We start from the raw sequence: 22,976 nt of genomic DNA, 5'->3' as shown, positions 1-22,976 counted from the left end.
TTGTCCAAGCACAAAGTGAAAAATAATAGTGTGAAAATATTTATACACGAATTGAGATTTTCTATAATTTCCTTCTCCAATGGAGCCCACTTACTCGATTACATAGGGTAGAAAAATTGTCCAGATCCCTAATTATAGGGGATCGTGATCTTTTAGATAGTGACATAAATATGGCGAGCCACCTTTCAGCACATGCATGTAGATTGCCTAAGAACAATCAAATTTCAGCATTTAGTGATTCTTATAAGGGGAAGATGCAATTGACCTAAAAATTGGCCCTATCTTTGCAAGTGCATGGAACAAATGAAAGGATTAAAAGACAATGAGTAAGGTACCACATTCACAAACTTAGTCCAACATATGCAAAGAAATTGATTGATGAGTATGTCATATCAAACCAATCAATTAATGCTACATAGCTTTTGTTTGATATATTATGTCAATTGTATATATCATATGACACAATTGCATTAAACTATAATTATATTTTAAATAAAAAAAATTAAAAAAGTTAAAAACTCTTAATTTATGATATATTTGTAATTTTAAGTAATTGAGCTACGTGATAGGTACAGTTGACACATGCATGATATGTCAAACAATAACAAAACGATACTAATTCATTGGTTTGGCATGATATACCATTAACTAAGGACTAAATTGAAATTGCTGAAAACTTAAGGACTTAATTTGATTTTTCGAAAAGAAAAAAAAAACAACTGCTTCCTTGTATCATTTTTAGCTTGATCAACTGTTTGGTAACCATTTATTTTCCTTAAAAAGTCAACATCATTTCCTCGTATTAACAAATAATTTTCTTTACTTTTGATTTCTAAAAAATACAAAACTACTTTCTACTTTATATATATTACATCAATCAATCCATTTCTTCTAAAAAACTCAAAAGATGTGTTTGGGAAAGCACTAAAAAAAAGGGTTGTGTTTGGCAATGAAATGAAAAAATGGAGTGAAACGGTAATGTAACAGATTTGATTGATATAAGAGAAAAAAAGTAAGAATGTTTTGTATAAAAAAGTGAAAAAAAGAAGAAAAAAAAAATTGTTTTGTAATGATTTTTTTATTTGAATAGTAATAAAAGTGATTGATGTGATGTAAAAAGTAAAAATGTTGGGGTTTATTTTGAAAAGAATTTTTTGGGTTTTTGGGTCCAGTCCGGCCCTTTGCCAAACACAGCCTCTACCATTCCTTTCGAAATCAATCACAATATTTTTTTTTTTACTTTTTACATCACATCAATTACTTTTTATTCTTATTCAAATGAAAAAAAAATCATAACAAAACTTTTTTTTTTTTTTTCATTTTTTCATATAAAATATTTTTACTGTTTTTTTTTCTCACATCAATTAAGTCTACTCCAATTCACTTTCATTTTTCAAATCTTTTCACAAACACAGCCTTTGTAAAACACACGTACAAACAATTGGGTAAAAGATGCTAGCTCCAATTGGGACAAGTTGATTTGGGATAGTGACCCTCGTAATGCCGGCCACTTTACCAAAAACTTCCAATCAAATATTAAGCCGTAGGGTTTCCGGCGGCATTCAAAAGACTTAGTCAAACATGTGCAATTCGAAGAAACCATAAAAAAGCGAACAAGTGCTTAATTCCTTGTACGATTTCTAGCATATATGTGCTTGCATTTTCCGCTATTATTACTAGTAGCTATAGGAAAATTCGATCGAAATCAATTGACCTCAAGGGGTTGGCTTAAATGGCAAAGGTTTCGGATTTTGGTGGTTATTTTTGTCAAGTTTAAAACAGCGAAACTGTGACTTCTCTGACCTGTGTAAAGATGTGAAATTTAACCTTAAAAAATAAGTACACGAGGTGATCCTCAGTTAAAGATATTTCGCGTCATCTAAAAGGACACGAACAAGGGCATGGCCCCCTTTTCCCTTCTAGTAATATTACACTTTCATCAAAGTTGCCAAACATTAAGCTGCGGGGTCCGATGGCATGGAAATTGTGGAACAAAAGAAAAGAGTCATTGAATCACGTACATTCAATAAAACTTAGTCAATTCCATGGGGGAATAGACTTATTGATTTGGAAAAGACAACTCAATTCCTTCAACACAATGAATCAATTATGAGTACTCTTCTCCCTGAAGAGTATGCAGATCGAGAAAGAGAGCAGAAAATGCAGAAGAACTTTCAAAGAGAGAGAGAGATATTTTCCAAGCAGAAAATGTGTTGGAAAATGTTGAACAATATTATTCCACATGCATTCACAGAACTTAGGATCAAAACATGTTTGAAGAATAGTTGAGGTTGACTGGAAAAATCGAACAAGAATTAATTGGTCCCATGACACAATGTGTACGTACATATTACAACACAAAATGCCAGAGGAGAATGGTAGCAACTATATATGTCTATATTAATATTCCAACAAATTTGAAAATGGGAAAGTTGTACAACACATGCATGCATACTAGGGCAACTAATATATATAAATCACCTGTTGGACTTGGCCCCATTGCTTTTTACATATTTTATTGGGCTTTTGGTTTCCGTATCCAACTTGGCTTAGTATTTCTCATTTCGATCGAGAAGTTCTACACCTAACCCAAAAACATTACTTTTGCACAGAAAATAATGAGAAACAACCAACCGAATAATAATTTATTTTTAGTGATAATATAACCTTTTTTATATTCCAAACATGGTATTTATATTGTTTTCTTTGATGCTAAATCTATATCTTTTTGCAAAAGGTAACGAGATGAATCGTTGGCAGTTAAAAAAACAAAAACAAAAACAACAAATGTACCACTTTTTTTCATAAAAGCTTATGAAATTCATATTGTGATCATGGAGAATTTAAAATGAATAGATGTTATTAAGGTGCTTCGAAAATTTATGTGAGCAAATAACAAATAAATTTTCCCTTGATCACCTACTTTCTTTTTTATATCAATTTTTTTAATTTTTTTTTTTTAATTTTATTTCTTGCCTATATCATGTTTTGAATTCATTCTAATTGGTGGTTTCAAATGTCTTGCCATAATTTGTAAGAATTCTTTGTCCTTTTCTTATGAATTTTCTTTTGTTATGGATATAACAGTATGATAAGTCACTTCCTAGTATTACGCTTAGGGGAAAAAAAAAAAAAAAAAGCTATAGTTTTTTTTTTTTTTTTCAAATTTCAATTTAAATAAATGTTTTGAATTAATATCTTGCGTGTAATAGGTGCTCTCTCTTCACTTCTTTTGCCCTTTTCTATAAGTTACTTGACTTTTGTTAAGAACCAAAAATTAATTATGTAAATAATATTGTGAAACCTTTTGTCTATTGCCAAAAGCCCAAAACATATCACTTGAACCAATAGTTGATTAATTAGAATATTATATATTTCAAAAGCTACAATTCTTAAACAACTTTTTTCGAATAAGAAGATTTGTAGGAATATAGAATTTTTTCTTAAAGAAAATGTCAACCGTTAAACTATCAATTATCCCAAAAACTTAAGTTGATAGGAAGAGGTAAATTTAATCATTTAATCAATACTTTAATACTCTCCCTCACGTGTGAGCTCAAACTCCCTTTTAATAAGTAATGCCCAACACATGAAATATTTAATTTAAATGGGGGTGAATTGACAGAGTCAAGGTTCGATCTCAGAACCTTTGACTCCGATACTATGTTAAACTACTAATTATCTCAAAAGCTTAACCTGATAGGAAGAGATAAATTTAATCACTTAATTAATCAATACTTTAACATCAACATCCAAACTAAAATACATTTTTTCAAATAATGTTAATCCACTCAATTGTGATAATGCTACATGGTGCTCCCTCTTCAATTGTTATAATGAGACTAATAGTTTTTTTTCAAATTTCGATTTAAATAAATGCTTTGATTTAATATCTTGCGTGTAATTGGTGCTCACTTCTCTTCACTTCTTTTGCCCTTTTCTATGAGTTACTTGACTTTTGTTAAGAACCAAAAATTAATTACGTAAATAATATTCTGAAAACCTTTTGTCTATAGCCAAAAGCCCAAAACACATCACTTGAACCAATAGTTGGTTAATTGGAATATTATATAGGGTTAATTATCTTTTTAATACCTAGGTTTTCATGTTTTTATTTTTTTCCACTTAGGTTTCAATTCGTAGATAGTAATTGACTTAACGTAAGTAAGCTTGCATGTAATATTATGCTTTGTCTTTTTTATTAAAGAAAATGTCAACATCTAAACTAAAATACATTTGTCCAAAGTTAATCCACTCAATTGTGATAATACTACAATAATGTCTAATACTTATAAATTGTTTCTCCATTTTAACTTCTAAACAAGAAATTTTTTTTAAGTGGTACTAAGAAACCGATGGCCAAGATTTCTCTGCAAAAAGCTACAATTTTTTTAATAGAGTTGATTATCCTTACAATATTTAAAACTAAAGCCGATGTCCTCGCCCCTTCCTCTCCTTGTCCAACTTCACTCCCCATTCGTCTTCTTCAATCCTCTCAAACGGGAAATAATCTCAAACATCATTGCTATGAAAGCACATTTGAAAAATTTAAACATTTACAAGAACCCACTAGTACGGAGCCTTGTGTTATTTATAATTATATGATGTGCATGGCTAGGGAACATTTTCCCACCATCATTACCAAACTTTCTGAGGATGCAAAAAAATGCGTAAAGGATTGCTTCAATGATCAAGAAGTTGCCAGCCCCCATCTTGCATATTGTTTCTTACATTGTCTTGATAAGCTCACTTGAGATGTTATCTCCGATACAAATTTCTCTGTTGTAAAGTACTTATGTAGATGTTTCTTTTAATAAGCACGTGTGTGCAAGTTGTGTGTTTGTGTGTGTGTGTGTTTTTTTTTTCTTTGAATAGACATATATGGTGCAAGAATAAGTGACTTAGTGTCACTAATTAACCAAGTCTATAAAAGTTGTAAGCTTTCAGAATAAAGAATAGAGAGAGTTTTGCAAATTTGACTTTTCTTCTATGGTGAAACTCCATCGACAATTTTTTTTTTTTTTTTTATGACAACCCATTTTCTTCTTCTTCTTCTTCTTCCCATATACGATTGTCTCCGTTCTATTTTTGTGAGTTTGTTTCAGGAAACTTGCAGGGTGCCATGTTCTACACTGGTACGCAGTTTTTTTGCAAGCTTTTGAGAACGTTCTCTGGTGGGCTACGCCAATAATAGGTTCTTGGTCAAGTACTTTTTGCATATGAACTAACATGATTTTATTGGTGGATCATGGTCTATCTTCATTATCTCAAGGGAACTTTGCTTCATGGTCTTCTACTCACAATCTCCTCTTCGGCTGCGTGCTTATACTGATGTCAATTGGGTAAGTGATCTTACATATTTAACTACTTGTTAATATTGTTTTTTACTTGGCACTTCTCTTATCTCTTAGTAATGTAAGAAACATATTGTTTTTTCTTGATCTAGCATTGAGGCAAAATATCATGTTCTAGCTAACATCACCTTAAAGCTTATTTGGTTGCAATGGCTATTACAGGATATGAGTGTCTCCCTCTCTTTTTCTACTCTTGCATATTGCGACAATAAGAGTGCTATTCAAAATGTCCATAGTAATGTCTTTTATGAACGAACCAAACATATTGAGATTGATTGTCACTTTTTCTATCATCATATTCTCCGGAGCTCGTTGCAACTTCATTACATTGTGTCTCATGATCAATTCATTGGCCTCTTCACAAAGTTACATCATCCAGGATATTTTCGCAATTTTGTCTCTAAACTCAAATTGGTCTTTCACACTCCACCTTGAGTTTGAGTGGTTTGGTAGGTTATATGTCCCACATTATATTGTAGGTGTTACATTGTATTGTAGTCCCACATTACATTATTGTATGTACTACTAGGTTAACTGGCCTCCATATATAGGCTCAATATACAGTATTTGTTTTCTACATTAAAAATTGTTAAAAAAAAAAAACACTTTTAAAATACATTGGCATACATGACCAATGTTTGACTTAGAAATTTTTTTTGTTGATTTACATCTTCTTAATTATATCAAATACTAGAAAATACAGGAAAAAAATGTTTATCAAAATGGATGAGTTTCTAAGCACTATTGATCCTCTTCTGGTTAGCAATTGCCTAGATGGAGTACCCTTGTGTCCCGCTTATAAGCCATCTTCTCCTATTTAGCTCCATAATGCCATTTCTCCCCTTACCCATTCTCCATGGTATTGCGTAGAAAAAGAAATGGGCTTGTCCCACATCGGCCAAAGAGCGGGGATGGATGAGATTATAAGCACCAGAGGTCCTCTTCCAATCAGCAATTGCTTGAATGAGGTACCTTTATGGGTTTCGCTTATAAGCCATCTTCTCTTATTCCGGTCCATAGTACCATTTCTCCCCTTACCCATTCTCCTTGGTATTGCGGGCCTAGGAAAAAGTTAAAAGCCTTTTATATTGATATTAAGAGACCGATAAATGACATACTCTCTCTTGCTTGAAGGGGGTGCTATCAAATTTTTCTCGCCATTCAACAACAAACATCTTCAAGGATTGAAAATTTGCTAGTAGTAGCTCTCTTTTCATAGCTGGAAAAACTAGTTAAGTTTTTAAGAGTGCAAATTTTTGTCCACATCGTTTAGCTAGATGAGCCACTTCCACTCTCATGTTTGGAAGCATTTTCAATTGGTCCCTAGCATTTCTTATGAAAGACCTCTCTTTGCTACATTTATCCCGTTTGCATAGAAAAAAAAAAAAAAAAAATACACACTTGAGCAAAAATAGGATAAAATGAAAAAACAAAAAAAAGGGGGATTTGAACTTTCCTTACATTATTTTTTAGATCAATTTTAACTAGCACTCTTTTTATAGTTGGAAAACTAGTATAGTTTTTAAGGGTGCAAATTTTCGGAGCTAAATAAGGCACATCCAACCTCATGTATGGAAGCATTTTTAATTGGTTCCATTATTTCTTCTGAAAGACTCCCTTTGTAACATTTTTCCCGTTTCTTAGAGGAAAAAAAAGAAGAAGGAAACTTCACAAAATCCCTTTAAACTTTCATGTATTTTGAAAGTACTCTATCGAAGTTCAAAAACTCTCAATTAAGGGTATTGAAGTTTCAATTTCTTTCAATTATTCTTTTCCGTTATATTTTTTTGTTAAATTTTGTCAAAATTCCCAAACACCCCTATATTTTTATTAGAAAAAATAAAATAAAAAATTGTAAAGATTTATGCGTTTATTTTATTTTTTATAAAAAAAAAATTCTTTGCAAATTTTTTTTATTAAAAAAAAATAGAAGTATTTTAGAAATTTTAACAAAATTTAACGAAAAATTATAACAAAATAGGGTAATGAAAAGAAATCGAAAGATTTATACCCTTAATCAAATTTTTCAATTTTTTTTTTTGAACTTTGAGGTAGTATCAAAACCACAAGTACAAGTTTATACCAAACCCATACGCACACAGAGTAGTCAACCCACAAAGTCCAAGTCTCTGTTTCTCTCTGTACAAGTTCACGCCTTCCCCAGAAAGACATGAACTTTTAATTTGTTGCAGTTAATGACATCGGAGACTTGCTCACTACGTTCTCCTACACCCTCCGAAAGCGCAACCTTTGACTCTCTCTCTCTGATATTGGACAACAATCCTATACGTCCAGACTCCAGTAAGTTAGTAACTCGTTCACTTACATTACCTTTCAGAAGTTCTTGAATGCTCAAAGCACGCTATGTCCATCTTGCTCTCGAGCTACCACTCCCCACTCATGTACTCAGGTGCCGAGTTTCTCCTCAAACCCGTTTTCCTACGCGGGTTTTCTGTTTCATTACACCTGGTTTTGTTGTTTGTCTTGTTTATCTCATGCGTGTTCAAGAAATGCAAGGTGGGTCATAGTGAAGGTCCCAATGAAAGGATTAAAAACACCACGTCTTTGTATCATAAACAGAGTACTCTGCTTTGTTGTTTATGTGTTTCTCTGTTTAGTCTTGTCTTATGTTTGTTGAATTACTTTTATTGGTATAGAAACAGTTGGTCTGATGAAGGATTAGTGACCCTTTTGGATTTAGCACTAAGAACACTCGCTTGGGGTTCTCTTTGTGTTTACTTCCGCACCCAATTGTTTAATTCGGGCGAACCAAAGTACCCGTTTTTATTGAGAGTTTGGTGGGGTTTCTACCTCTCCATTTCTTGTTACTGCCTTGTTGTAGACATTGTTGTTTATAGAAAGCATGTTAATGCATCCGTTGAGTACTTTGTTTCCGATGTTGTCTCCGTTGTCTCGGGTTTGTTCTTCTGTTATATGGGGTTTTTGGGTAAGAATGAGGGTGCTGAAGATACCCTTCTGGAAGAACCTCTTTTGAATGGTGATTCTAGTGCAAGTAATGAAGCAGAGTCAAATAAGTGTAAGGGGGGTGAAACTCTAACCCCTTATTCGAATGCTGGAATCTTCAGCATTCTCACTTTCTCTTGGATGGGTCCTCTGATTGCTACTGGCAAGAAGAAGACATTAGAACTTGAGGATGTTCCTCAACTTGTTCCCGGTGATAGTGTAGTTGGGGTCTTTCCAACTTTTCGAAAGAAGCTTGAGGCAGAGTGCGGTACAATTAACAGAATGAACACACTGACGCTGGTGAAGGCATTAATCTCCTTGGTATGGAAAGAGATTCTTTTGACAAGCCTTCTTGAGATTATATCCGCATTGGCTTCCTATGTCGGACCATTTCTTATTGACACTTTTGTTCAATACCTCAACGGGCGTCGGAAGTTCAAGAATGAGGGCTATGTTCTGGTTTCAGTGTTTTTTGCTGCAAAACTTGTGCAGTGCCTCTCGCAGAGGCAATTACACTTCAGGCTGCAACAGATTGGAATAAGAATCCGATCAGTGTTGGTCACCATTATCTATAATAAAAGTTTGACCCTTTCATGGCAGTCGAAGCAGTGCCACACCAGTGGGGAGATGATCAATTTCATGGCTATTGATGCAGATAGGGTAGGTGCCTTCAGTTGGTATGTGAGCAGTACATGGATGGTGCTTGTGGAAGTTCCTATTGCCCTGTTAATTTTGTATAAAAATCTTGGACTTGCTTCAATCGTGGCTTTTATTGCGACTATACTTTTTATTTTGGCAAATATTCCCTTGGCAAAGTTAGAAGAGAAGTTTCAGGACAAGGTGATGGAGTCAAAAGACAGAAGGATGAAGGCAACGTCTGAGATTTTAAGGAACATGAGAATTCTTAAGCTTCAAGGATGGGAGATGAAGTTTCTATCTAAAATTATGGGTCTCAGAGAGACAGAGACAGAATGGTTGAAAAAGTTTGTCTATACTTCGGCTTTGACCACATTTGTCTTCTGCAGTGCCTCCACATTTGTGTCTGTGGCTACTTTTGGTGCCTGTATGGTGATGAAGATCCCACTTGAGTCAGGGAAGATCTTATCTGCACTTGCAACCTTCGAAATTCTTCATGGGGCCATGTTTAATCTTCCTTACACAATCTCCATGATAGTTCAAACAAAAGTATCCCTCAATCGAATTGCATCGTTCCTTTGTCTTGATGACCTGCAATCTGATGTTATAGAGAAGGTTTCCAGGGGTAGTTATGATGCAGCAATAGAGATCATTGAAGGGAATTTCTCTTGGGATTTGTCTTCCCTTAATCCAACATTAAAAGAAATAAATTTTAAAGTGCAACATGGCATGAGGGTTGCTGTTTGTGGGACTGTTGGCTCAGGCAAGTCCAGTTTGCTCTCCTGTATCCTTGGAGAAGTACCCAAGATATCTGGGACCATTAAGCTGTGTGGGACAAAGGCCTATGTTCCTCAGTCCCCATGGATACAAAGTGGCAAGATAGAAGAGAACATATTGTTTGGCAAGGAGATGGAAAGAGAAAGGTATAACAGGGTCCTTGAAGCTTGTTCCTTGAAGAAGGACCTGGAAATTCTCTCGTTTGGGGATCAGACAATCATTGGTGAGAGGGGAATCAATTTGAGTGGTGGGCAGAAGCAGAGAATCCAAATTGCGCGTGCTCTATACCAAGATGCTGATATTTATTTGTTTGATGACCCTTTTAGTGCTGTTGATGCTCATACAGGATCCCACCTTTTTAAGGTAATTTATTTCCTATATGAATTCTAATGCCCTTAATTATATGTTCAGCGTAGGCTAAGTGTTTTCTAATTTCCGCATGTAATGTTGAGGTATACTAAATACATAGTAGTAATATATATGTATGTAGGGCTTGAATTACAATTTGTCACTCTATTGTCTCCAATGTGGAATTACCACACTTATATATAGAAACTATACACCTCTTGATTTCTTCACTTTTAATGTGGGCAACAATTGTTAAAAGTCAGTTGTACTGAAAATTAAGGACATATTCAACACATTTTGTTCAGTTTCACTCTCTCTCTCTCTCTCTCTCTCTCTCTGTGGTTATTGGATAATGTGTTTTGAAGTATATATCTTCTCCTATATGGCAGGAATGTATGCTGGGTCTTTTGAGTTCAAAGACAGTGATTTATGTTACTCATCAAGTAGAGTTCTTACCTGCTGCTGACCTTATCTTGGTAAGCCATTCAAATTTAGCTTCTTTCCAGCTTTTTTCTTTATGAACTCAACTTATAGATGGATTCTTCCCCAACTCTTGGATGTTGGTGAACTCAACTTGTGAATTATTGTCAGGTAATGAAAGATGGAAGGATTACTCAAGCTGGAAAGTACTATGATATTCTTAATTCAGGAACAGATATTATGGAACTTGTGGGAGCGCAGGAGAAAGCTTTATTGGCTTTTGATTCTGCAGCGGCAGGGTCAGCTGCTGAAAGTAAAAGTATGAGCAAGGAAGATGGGAAAATGGCCAATGCTAATGGGGTTGTGCAAAAACAAGAAAATAAAGATGTTCAGGATTGTAAAGCAGATGGCATAGTTGGGTCAAAAGGACAGATTATCCAAGAAGAAGAGAGAGAGAAAGGTAAAGTTGGGTTTTGGGTGTATTGGAAATATATCACCATGGCATACGGAGGAGCTGTTGTGCCCTTTATATTGGTGGCACATATTCTCATTCAACTCCTCGAAATTGGAAGCAACTACTGGATGGCCTGGGCAGCCCCTGTCTCACAAAATGTGAAACCTGTGGTTGGTAGCCCTACCTTGATAATTGTCTACGTAGCTTTGGCCATTGGAGGTTCTTTTTGTGTCCTTGTGAAAACCATGCTTCTTGTAACTACTGGGTACAAGACAGCCACTCTATTCTTCAATAAAATGCACTTATGCATTTTCCGAGCTCCCATGTCATTTTTTGATTCCACTCCAAGTGGCCGAATCGTAAATAGAGTAAGTGGAAAAATGTGTAGGATTTTATGGTGCTCCTTGTAGTTTTCATTTTTATACAATTCTCTTCTTTAGATTAAGCTGTATGTTTCCTTGCAGGCTTCCTCTGACCAAAGTGCAGTGGACTGGAGCATTCCATACCAACTTGACTCATTTGCCTTGTCCATGATCCATCTCCTTGGAATTATTGCACTAATGTCTCAAGTTGCATGGAAGGTTCTCATAATTTTTATCCCAGTGATTGGAACCTGTATCTGGTATCAGGTATTCCATCTCACTTGCTTAGAATATTGTCTTATATATTACCCTGATGACTTATGACATTTCAGACAAACTGAAGGATATCACCATATGTTGTTCATTATATTGCATTCTTTCCGTTTCATACGTTCGACATGCTAAGAACTCTCCTAGACTAGATGTCAAATCCATATGTGATAAATTAGTTTTTCTTCCAAAAGTTTAAATTGATCAAAAAAATTAGGAAAAAGTCAACATACCCCCTTCAAACTACTACCAAATGGACAGTGTTCTCACAAAACTTATAATCACGCAGCAATATTATATTCCTTCTGCCCGAGAGCTAACAAGATTAGTTGGAGTGTGCAAAGCTCCAGTGATACAACATTTTGCTGAGACAATTTCAGGCTCAACAACCATCAGGAGTTTTGATGAAGAATCAAGATTTAGTGACACAAACATGAAACTCATTGATGCATATTCTCGGCCAAGGTTTCATACTTCCGGTGCAATGCAATGGTTGAGTTTTCGCTTGGATATGCTATCTTCTATCACATTCCTTTTCTCCTTGGTTTTCTTGATCTCTGTTCCAGAGGGGGTCATTGATCCAGGTAAGTAATTCCCATCAAGTGTCTAACTAACCATTTTTCTTGCTCTTGATTTAAATTAGTAAACGAACATGTATACATTTCACTTGTCTTTTCGTTTCTTTTTTTACATATAGGCATTGCGGGCTTAGGTGTGATATATGGACTTAATTTAAACGTGTTACAAGCCTGGGTAATAATGAATCTTTCCCAAATGGAGAACAAAATGATATCAGTGGAGAGAATACTTCAATACACTGGTATTCCGAGTGAGTCTCCTCTCTTGATAGAAGAAAACCAGCCAGATTGTTCTTGGCCATCACATGGAGAACTTGATATTCGTGATCTGCAGGTACTTTCAGTTCTTCTTAGTAATGACATGTTATGAATTTTATGCAATGTATATTAACTAATGATAATGTGCTTAATGTAGGTGAGGTATGCACCACACATGCCACTTATATTGCGAGGTCTAACGTGCACTTTTCCTGGAGGAAGGAAAACTGGCATTGTAGGGAGAACAGCCAGTGGTAAAACAACTCTAGTACAAGCACTTTTCCGCATTGTTGAGCCTGCGGCTGGACAGATAATTATAGATGGCATTAATATCTCCTTGATTGGATTGCATGATTTGAGATCAAGACTAAGCATTATCCCTCAGGATCCAACCATGTTTGAAGGGACTATTCGAACCAACCTGGATCCACTTGAAGAGTTTACAGACGAACAAATTTGGGAGGTGGGTTAGTTTCTTTCGTTGTAGTTGAAGAATTTTCAGATTGTTTGTTTTTTTATCTGTTGGGTTTTATTTGTTACCTCTAATTGTTTAGGCTCTGGATAAGTGTCAACTTGGAGATGAAGTTAGAAAGAAAGAAGGAAAACTAGATTCCACAGGTTTGTCTTCTCTGATTCTGTAGCACACAAGTTATGAAGAAAATTTCAAAACCATATTGTGGAAATTTATTGCCTGTAGTTATATTATGTCACTGCAGTTAGTGAGAATGGAGAGAATTGGAGTGTAGGCCAGAGGCAGCTGGTCTGCCTTGGCCGTGTGCTACTCAAGAAAAGTAAGATATTGGTGCTTGATGAAGCTACTGCATCCGTTGATACAGCGACAGATAATCTGATTCAGGAAACCCTCAGAAAACAGTTTTCTAACTGTACAGTCATTACCATTGCACATCGAATAACTTCAGTTCTTGATAGTGACATGGTTCTGCTACTAAATAATGGTCAGTATGACCATCTTATTTCATCTTACTCCTACACCTTCTGCTCCAATAGTTCTCTATAGTTTGAATGATTTCATTACAATCCTGTGGCTTATGAGATTTCTCTTAACTTTTGGACCAGGGCTTATTGAGGAATATGATTCTCCAAGAAGATTGCTGGAAAACAAGTCTTCGTCTTTTGCTCAACTTGTAGCAGAGTACACTGTGAGGTCGAATTCCAGTCTATAAATCTCTGTTCTTGACAATGACAAGAATTCAGTGGCTTTGCTGAACCATATTAGTGGGATTTGGGTAACTTCCTTAGTGGTTTCTGTGTGTTTTAGGCCTATCCTAGCAACAATGGTGTACATTTTGTACATTAAAGGGTAAGAATAGATATTGAAAACGACTTGTGGCAGATTTCAGATTCCAGCAAATGATTTCTGCCAAAATATGTCTCTAGATGGATGACTCGTACACAGATACTATTTGTTATATTGTAAGAATATATTGTGTCCATATTGATTAATTTTTGGAAACTAATCCACATACTCTACTTAAACTAGTTTTCAATTGGTAATGTCTTCCTACCAAACTTTCAATTGAGACAATGTCCTCTCTTTTTTCTTCCAAACTACTAAAAATTATTAACGTCTCCCTCCAATGGTAAAAATACTCTTAATAAAATAAAAATCTAAAAACTTTATTAAAAAAAAGGAAAAAACCAGGGGTGGCGTGCCCTAGGCCAAATGTCTAGAGTCTAAATATTGCTGCGGTTGTTTCTACTGAAGCGAATCTTGGAATTTTCAAATTCAGTCTTAGAAGATCAGAGATATAAAAATCAAACATTTGAAAAGTGTTACACTTTTCAAAAAAAAAATTCAAAAGTTGGTTTACAAATAATGTGTCACCATCACATTATTGTCGGAATATTTCAAAACTTATTTCAGTATATTTAGAAAAGGAAAATAATCTTTCTCAATCCTCAATGGTTACCAATCCGAGTTGTTGTGATGTTCCTCAAAGACATAAATTATACCTAATGTTCTTTCTCTAGTTTCAAGCGTCAATGTTCTAAAGTTCATTTATTAATAAAAAAACCCTCAACTTTAAGATGTCATTCTCTTCTTAGACAATATCTTTAATTTTCTTTGTTGAATTATTTGAAAGATTCATTGAATCCTTAATTAACTTATCAATATACATACAGCAACCTTTTCTATTGTCTCTTAAGTATTATTTTCAGTGAGTGATGTGTCAAACCCCATTCACCTTTTCCCTCTTTGCCTATACTTACCCACTGAATAAAAAAAAATTAAATAAAGCTACCAACTTTGTGAATTGAATGTTCAATGCATGCATGTGATGAGAGTACAGTAGGAGTAAGGGTGTCAACCCAGTCTCGATTATCGGTTATTAGCCAAAATCGGCAACCAGAATTGGGATACCCGATTATTAATTTTGGACAACCGATTACCCGATTATGCAATAACTTGCTAGTTCCGGTTAACGGGCACGGCCCGGGCAGGGGCAGAACTAGACAATTATGAGTGAGGGGACAAAATGTAAAAATTTAGTTTTTGGGGGGACATTTTACAAAAACCCATAAATTTTAGGAGTAAAATTTTAAATTTTAAGGGTAATTTTAAAATTTTGGCTATGTAGGTTTGCCCCTAGGCCTGGGTAGCTGGTTTTTTAAAATTTTGGCATTTTTTAAACAAATTTCCCAAGTTTGTCCCACATCGCTGAGAAATCACCAACCCTCAACTTTACTCATATGTAAAAGAATGCATTAAGCCAACTTATTGGAGAATGCTTGTTTTTGTTTGAGTGAAGAGGATGAGCAACAAAGATGGAAAATAATATATATTGATTATTGTTAATTAATAATATATAACCAGGTATATAAAAATTTCAAAACCTTATATATATATATATATATATTGATTATTGTTAATTAATAATATATAACCAGGTAATTAATAATATATAACCAGGTATATAAAAATTTCAAAACCGGTAATCGGACTGGGGTTCCCAGCTACCGATTTTTTCAAACCGGTTTTAAAATGGGTTTCCCAGTTACCGGTGAATACTTAGTTACCGGTTTATACTCGAGTATAATCAACCGGGTTGACACACCTAAGTAGGAGTATGCAAATGTTGGATGTATTATTCAAATGTGAATGGTATTTTTCCAAAATTTTAGCATTAAATTGGATATATAATGATAATATATACTTCATTACAAGTAACAAACATATATATATATATATATATATATAGTGTTTCTCACATTGAACTTTTTCTTTTTGACACAGTTTTTTTCCCTTCATTTCTGCCATTTCCTAAGCACCCATGAAAGATCTAGCCTTCATTTCTGTCTTGTAGAATCTCATAAATTTTTTTATCTAATAATCAGCAGGGTTCTCATTTCTCAAACATCTATGTATATGCATGCTCTAGCCTCCAAGAAAGATTTCAAAATTTCAGCAAAACACATGCAGACTAGTTTCTCTGTCTACGTAGTTCTAAGTTCACGCCTCGGAGACGTCGACGCCACGTTATCCTACGCCCTAGCTCTGTCTCATTCTGGACTATAGCCTCTATGGCCTATGCCCACTAACTCCTTCGCTTATATAAACGTGAAAATCTTTGTGTCCAACGTAGAATCCATCACCCACCCCCACACCACAAAAGCTACACAAGAAATGGAACTTCTTGCATCCTCAAAGCACGGTATGTCAATCTTGTTTTCTCGCTACTACTCCTCCTCACCCGTGTACTCAGGTACTGATTTTCTACTCAAACCCGTTTTCCTACGTGGGGTTTCTGCTTCATTACACCTGGTTTTGTTATTTGTCTTGTTTATCTCATGGGTGTGCAAGAAATTCAAGGTGGGTCGTGGTGAAGGTCCAAAGGGAAGGTTTGAAAACACCAGGGGTTTGTACCATAAACAGAGTACTCTGTTTTGTTGTTTATCTGTTTCTCTGTTTAGTCTTGCCTTATGTTTACTGAATTACTTTTATTGGTATAGAAATGGTTGGTCTGATGAAGGGCTAGTGACCCTTTTGGACTTGGCCCTTAGAACACTCGCTTGGGGTGCGCTTTGTGTATACTTCCGTACCCATTTGTTTAATTCCGGTGAACCAAAGTACCCGCTTTTATTGAGAGTTTGGTGGGGTTTCTACCTCTCCATTTCTTGTTGCTGCCTTGTTATAGACATTGTTGTTTATAGAAAGCATGTTAATGTATCCGTTCAGTATTTTGTTTCCGATGTCGTCTCCGTTGTCACTGGTTTGTTCTTCTGTTATGTGGGGTTTTTGGGGAAGAATGAGGGTACTGAAGACACCCTTCTCGAAGAACCTCTTTTGAATGGTGATTCTAGTGAAAGCAATGAAGCAGTCTCAAATAAGTGTAAGGGGGGTGAAACTGTAACCCCTTATTCAAATGCTGGAAAGTTTAGCATTCTTACTTTCTCCTGGATGGGTCCTCTAATTGCTGTTGGCAATAAGAAGACATTAGACTTTGAAGATGTTCCTCAACTCGAACCTGGTGATAGTGTAGTTGGGGGCTTTCCAACCTTTGGAAATAAGCTTGAGGCAGAGTGTGGTACAATTAACAGAACGACCACACTGAAGCTGGTGAAGGCATTAATCTCCTTGGCATGGAAAGAGATTCTCTTGACGGCCATTCTGGTGATTATTTATTCATTCGCTTCCTATGTTGGACCATATCTTATTGACACTTTTGTTCAATACCTCAACGGGCGGCGGGAGTTCAAGAATGAGGGCTATATTCTGGTCTCTGTGTTTTTTGCTGCAAAGGTTGTGGAATGCCTCTCGCAGAAGCACTGGTTCTTTGGGGTGCAACAGGCTGGAATTAAGGTCCGATCAGTATTGATCACAATGATCTACAATAAAAGTCTGACCCTTTCATGCCAGTCAAAGCAGGGCTGCACTAGTGGGGAAATCATCAATTTCATGAGTGTTGACGCTGAGAGGGTAGGTGACTTTGGTGTGTATATGCATGATACCTGGATGCTCCTTGTACAAATTGCTATTGCAATGTTAATTTTGTATAAAAATCTTGGGCTTGCTTCGATTGTGACTCTTATTGCAACTATAATCGTTTTGGTGGCAAATGTTCCTTTGGTGAAATTATATGAGAAGTTTCAGGAAAAGTTAATGGAGTCTAAAGACAGAAGGATGAAGGAACATCTGAGATTTTGAGGAACATGAGGATTCTCAAGCTTCAAGGATGGGAGATGAAGTTTCTGTCTAAAATTAACGAGCTTAGGAAGATCGAGGGAGGATGGTTGAAAAAGTTAGTTTACACTTCTGCAATGGCTTCATTTGTCTTCTGGGGTGCTCCCACATTCATTTCTGTGGTCACGTTTGGTGCCTGTATACTAATGGGGATCCCACTTGAATCAGGGAAGATTTTATCTTCTCTTGCAACGTTAAGGATTCTTCAGGAGCCCATCTTTAATTTTCCCAACACAATCTCAATGATAGCTCAAACTAAAGTGTCTCTAGATCGAATTGCAGGGTTCCTTTGTCTTGACGACTTGCAGTCTGATGTTATAGAGAAGCATCCAAGAGGTAGTTCTGATACAACAATAGAGATTACTGATGGGAATTTCTCTTGGGAATTATCTTCCCCTAATCCAACATTAAAAGATATAAATTTCAAAGTGCAACATGGCATGAGGGTTGCTGTTTGTGGGACTGTTGGCTCAGGAAAGTCAAGTTTACTTTCCTGTATACTGGGAGAAGTGCCCAAGATATCTGGCACCATTAAGTTGTGTGGGACTAAGGCCTATGTTGCACAGTCACCATGGATACAAAGTGGCAAGATAGAAGAGAACATATTGTTTGGTAAGGAGATGGATAGAGAAAAGTATGAGAGTGTCCTTGAAGCATGTTCCTTGAAGAAGGACATGGAAATTTTCTCATTTGGGGATCAAAACAGTCATAGGTGAGAGAGGAATCAATTTGAGCGGCAGGCAGAAGCAAAGAATCCAAATAGCACGTGCTCTGTATCAAGATGCGGATATCTATCTTTTTGATGATCCTTTTAGCGTTGTGGACGCTCATACAGGATCCCACCTCTTTAAGGCAATTTATTCCCCTATTCTAATGCTATTATATAAGTATAGAATGATTTTTCTTTTTCTTTTTCTAGTATACTATGAACTTAAAGTTGTTGATGAACATATCCAAAGATGGGTTAAGTTGAGGTACTTGAAAATCCTTGCAATACCATTGCACTTTGTTCTGTTTTGTTTTCTGTGGTTGTTGCATAACTGCTTTTGAACTATATTGAATTCTACATGGCAGGAATGTTTGCTGGGCCTTTTGAGCCCCAAAACAGTGATTTATGTTACTCATCAAGTGGAGTTCTTACCTGCTGCTGATCTTATCTTGGTGAGCCATTTGTATGTACTTTCTTTCCTTCCTTTTATTTTATTATTATTATTTTTTTTTATGGGGATTGTTCTCCTCTTTTCTTTCTGTGAACTGAACCTATAATTGTTGTTAGGTCATGAACTGTGGAAGGATTACTCAAGCTGTGAAGTATAGTGATATCCTCAATGCAGGAACTGATTTTATGGAACTTGTGGGGGCGCATAAGAAAGCTTTGTCAACTCTTGATTCTGCAGAAGCATGGTTAGTTTTTGAAAGTACTAATGGGATTGTTCAAAAGCAGGAAAAAAAAGATTTCCAAAATGGTAAAGCAGATGACATAGTTGGGTCAAAAGTACAAATTATCCAAGAAGAAGAGAGAGAGAAAGGAAAAGTTAGTTTTTCAGTCTACTGGAAATATATCACCATGGCGTATGGAGGAGCTCTTGTGCCCTTTATGTTGCTGGTACAGGTTCTCTTTCAGCTCCTTCAGATTGGAAGCAATTATTGAATGGCCTGGGGAAGTCCTGTCTCGAAGGACATGAAACCTGCAGTTGGTAGCTCTATGCTGATAATTGTCTATGTCGGTTTGGCCATTGGTAGTTCTTTTTTCATCCTTGTGAGGGCGACGCTTCTTGCAACAGCTAGTTACAGGACAGGCACTCTACTCTTCAATAAAATGCACTTTTACATTTTCCGTGCTCCCATGTCATTTTTTGATTCCACTCCAAGTGGACGAATCCTAAATAGAGTAAGTGGAAAATTTTGTATGAGGCTCCTTTATTGGGTTCTTTAGAAAGGCCTAGTTTGCAATTTTTTTTTTTTTTTTTTTTATAGATCCCTTCTTTAGATTAAGCAGTTCCTCTCTCTTTCTCTCTTACACGCACATACTCACACACCCACCTACACATCCTTTCTGATAAACTGCATTGGATTTTCTTGCAGGCTTCTACACATACATCAAATGTTTACTAAATTAGCTGTATGTTTCCTTCACAGGCTTCTACAGACCAAACTGCAGTGGATTTGAACATTCCATTTCAAGTTGGGAAAGTTGCCTTCACGATGATCCAGCTCCTTGGAATTATTTCAGTAATGTCTCTGGCTGCATGGCAGGTTTTCATCATTTTTATCCCAGTAATTGGGACCTGTATCTGGTATCAGGTATATCATCTTCAGAATGTCGTCTTACATATTATGCTGAAACATGACTTAATTAGATGACATCTCAAATGGCATAAATGATTTCACCATTTTTTCCTCATACTACATTCTTTTACATTTTATGATGTCCACATGCTACAATGTCTCATAGATAAAACCGTCAAACCTGTATGCAGAGTTTTGCTGCCTTACTAATATAAAAATCCCACCAAACTTCCGGATTTATAAATACTTGTTTAACAATGTGTTTTCTTAAGATAGATTTTTGCTAAGTTGCTAGATGATGTAGCATATAAGCATCCATCAAAGCTTCCATCACTACAATCTATTATTTTCATTTTCTCATGTGGAGGAAGGTGTTCTCACAAATTTATAATTCGGCAGCAATATTACATGCCTTCAGCACGAGAACTAGCAAGACTAGTTGGAGTTTGCAAAGCTCCAATGATACAACATTTTGCTGAAACAATTTCAGGCTCAACAACTATCCGAAGCCTTGATGAAGAGTCTAGATTTTGTTGCACAAATATGAAACTAACAGATGCGTATTGTCGGCCAAAGTTCCATATTGCTGGTGCAATTGGATGGTTGTGCTTCCGCTTGGATATGTGCAATTGTCGGCCAAAGTTCCATATTGCTGGTGCAAATGTGATCTTCAATCACATTTGCCGTATCCTTACTTTTTGTGATCTCTCTTCCGAAGGGAGTCATTGATCCAAGTAAATATTTCCCATCTAGTTTCATACTAGCAATTTTTCTTGCTCTTAAATTAAATTGTTAAAGGAACATGATTTATATCTTACTAATTGCCTTTTTTTTTTCTTTTTTTCTTTTTTTTTCTGGTTTTCTTTTTCTCTAAAGCCATTGTGGGCTTAGCTGTGACATATGGACTTAATCTAAACATGTTACAAACCTGGGTAATATGGAATCTTTGCCATTTGGAGAACAACATTATATCAGTAGAGAGAATATTTCAATACAGTCGTATCCCGAGTGAGCCACCTCTTGTGTTAGAAGAAATCCAGCCAGATTATTCTTGGCCCTCACATGGACAAGTTGATATTCGTGATCTGCAGGTACTTTCAGTTCTTAGTTGTTAACTACTGCCAAAAATGCGCAATGTTCTATATGGGGTTGTTGATGACTGATTTTTATGCAATGTAGGTTCGCTATGCTCCACAAATGCCACTTGTATTACATGGTCTCACCTGCACTTTCCTTGGAGGAATGAAAGCGGGGATTGTTGGGAGAACAGGCAGTGGTAAATCAACTCTTATACAAGCACTTTTTCGAATTGTTGAACCTGCTGCTGGTCAAATAATGATAGATGGCATTAACATCTCCTTGATTGGACTGCATGAGTTGCGGTCTCGACTAAGTATTATCCCTCAAGATCCAACCATGTTTGAGGGGACTGTACGAAGCAACCTGGATCCACTTGAAGAGTATACAGATGAACAAATTTGGGAGGTGGGTTGGTTTCTTTTTGCTATGTTTTCCTCAGAAATCAAACATGAACTGGTTATAGGATTTGTAGTCAATTGGTGGCACCTGCTTATTTTATTTTATTTAGTTATTGTTTTGGTTTTTCTCCTCTAATTGAGTAGGCTCTGGATAAGTGTCGACTTGGAGATGAAGTTAGAAAGAAAGAAGGAAAACTTGATTCTACAGGTTTGTCTTTTGAACTTCTCTAGTGTAGAGGTTATGTAGAATATCTAAAAATCTTGTAGAAATTTATTGCTTTTATTTGTTTGGGTGCTGCAGTTAGTGAGAATGGAGAGAATTGGAGTGTGGGTCAGAGGCAGCTGGTCTGCCTTGGCCGTGTGCTACTCAAGAAAAGTAAGGTATTGGTGCTTGATGAAGCTACTGCATCCGTTGATACGGCTACGGATAATCTGATTCAGCAAACTCTGAGGCAACATTTTTCCAACTGTACGGTCATCACCATTGCACATCGGATAACTTCGGTTCTTGATAGTGATATGGTTCTACTTCTAAATAATGGTTAGTATGACAAATATCTGATTTCATCTTAATCCGACAGTTTTTGCTCCGACAAGTATTTTCATGTTTAGAATGATTTCTTCATAATCCTTTTCTTTCATTTCTTGTTGCAGGGCTTATCGAGGAATTTGATTCTCCAATCAGATTGCTAGTAAACAAGTCCTCATCTTTTGCTCAACTTGTGTCAGAGTCACTGTGAGGTCAAATTCCAGTGTTGAAAACTGAAGCACATGACAATGACGAAAATTCAGTGGCTTTTTATGATCTTGTTTGAACAATGCTGATACATAATTATTGGGATTTTGGTATCCAGTCAGTGGTTGCTCTGTGTTTTAGGCATACGTTTTGATAAATAATAGATATTGATAAGAGCAACTTTTTGGCATATGTGATCTGGACTTGAAAAGTGGTATCACAATTTGTCTGCTTTTTAAAGCCTTCTTTGTCTACTTCCATTTGCTACCGAGTGCCAAGAACATTGAGAACTGCCATGTAACACCTATATAATAACTACTTGATAATGGATTCCATGTAGGTTCGTTATGCCCCACAGATGCCACTTGAAACCAAGACGATCATCAATGAATAAAGCTACCACATTCACAAACTTAGTCAAACATGTGCAAAGAAATGAAGATGTATTATTAACTCTATCATTTTCAGGTTGCTCTCAAGGAGCTTCAAGTTGAATCAAGGATAGACATTTAGTCAAACACGGCAGACAAACTAAAGTAGTATACACATTATTGACATTGACTTGATGGTAGTTCTTTTTCTTTTGATGGCTTCATCCACACATTTTAATCCACCCTAAAACAAATTAGTCATATTAACTAAATATAGCTAATATGAGAATTTTAACTAGAAGATGCTCTTATAATAAACAAAGCTTGCCAAATGTATCTATGCATGCTCCCTAGATTCCCACATCCTCTTGGTTATTTCGGGTCTCCTGATTATTTCTGCTATTAAATAGTGCAGCCTCCTACTTGGATTTGAACTTTTCTCTGATCATTGGATGTATTCTTCAGCAAGTTAAATGCT

At 35.9% G+C, this 22,976-nt stretch overlaps 1 protein-coding gene and 1 pseudogene across 1 annotated transcript; both read left to right on the top strand.

Annotated features, from left to right (window-relative positions):
• Window positions 1-7,718: 7,718 nt before the first annotated feature.
• LOC132175320 (ABC transporter C family member 3-like) lies at window positions 7,719-13,899 on the top strand. Its single transcript, XM_059587213.1, has 10 exons — window positions 7,719-10,094; window positions 10,469-10,555; window positions 10,671-11,321; window positions 11,418-11,582; window positions 11,875-12,169; window positions 12,283-12,497; window positions 12,579-12,884; window positions 12,976-13,039; window positions 13,138-13,377; window positions 13,499-13,899. Exons 1-10 carry the CDS (start codon window positions 7,719-7,721, stop codon window positions 13,603-13,605), a joined length of 4,506 nt encoding a protein of 1,501 aa, XP_059443196.1. The 3' UTR covers window positions 13,606-13,899.
• Window positions 13,900-16,058: 2,159 nt separating this feature from the next.
• Window positions 16,059-22,315, top strand: LOC132175742 (ABC transporter C family member 3-like; annotated as a pseudogene).
• Window positions 22,316-22,976: the final 661 nt, after the last annotated feature.

The sequence above is a fragment of the Corylus avellana genome, chromosome ca3 (assembly GCF_901000735.1).
Source record: "Corylus avellana chromosome ca3, CavTom2PMs-1.0".
Classification (NCBI taxonomy): domain Eukaryota; kingdom Viridiplantae; phylum Streptophyta; class Magnoliopsida; order Fagales; family Betulaceae; genus Corylus; species Corylus avellana.
This window is presented reverse-complemented; position numbering and strand designations above follow the sequence as displayed.

What these genes read in the sequence shown, in the direction of transcription:
- LOC132175320 (XM_059587213.1), top strand. Translation starts at nt 7,719, where the DNA reads ATGTCCATCTTGCTCTCGAGCTACCACTCCCCACTCATGTACTCAGGT. An exon ending in CAGGATCCCACCTTTTTAAG is followed by an intron (nt 10,095 to 10,468) that starts GTAATTTATTTC and finishes CCTATATGGCAG; the next exon opens with GAATGTATGCTGGGTCTTTT. An exon ending in GTGGCCGAATCGTAAATAGA is followed by an intron (nt 11,322 to 11,417) that starts GTAAGTGGAAAA and finishes GTTTCCTTGCAG; the next exon opens with GCTTCCTCTGACCAAAGTGC.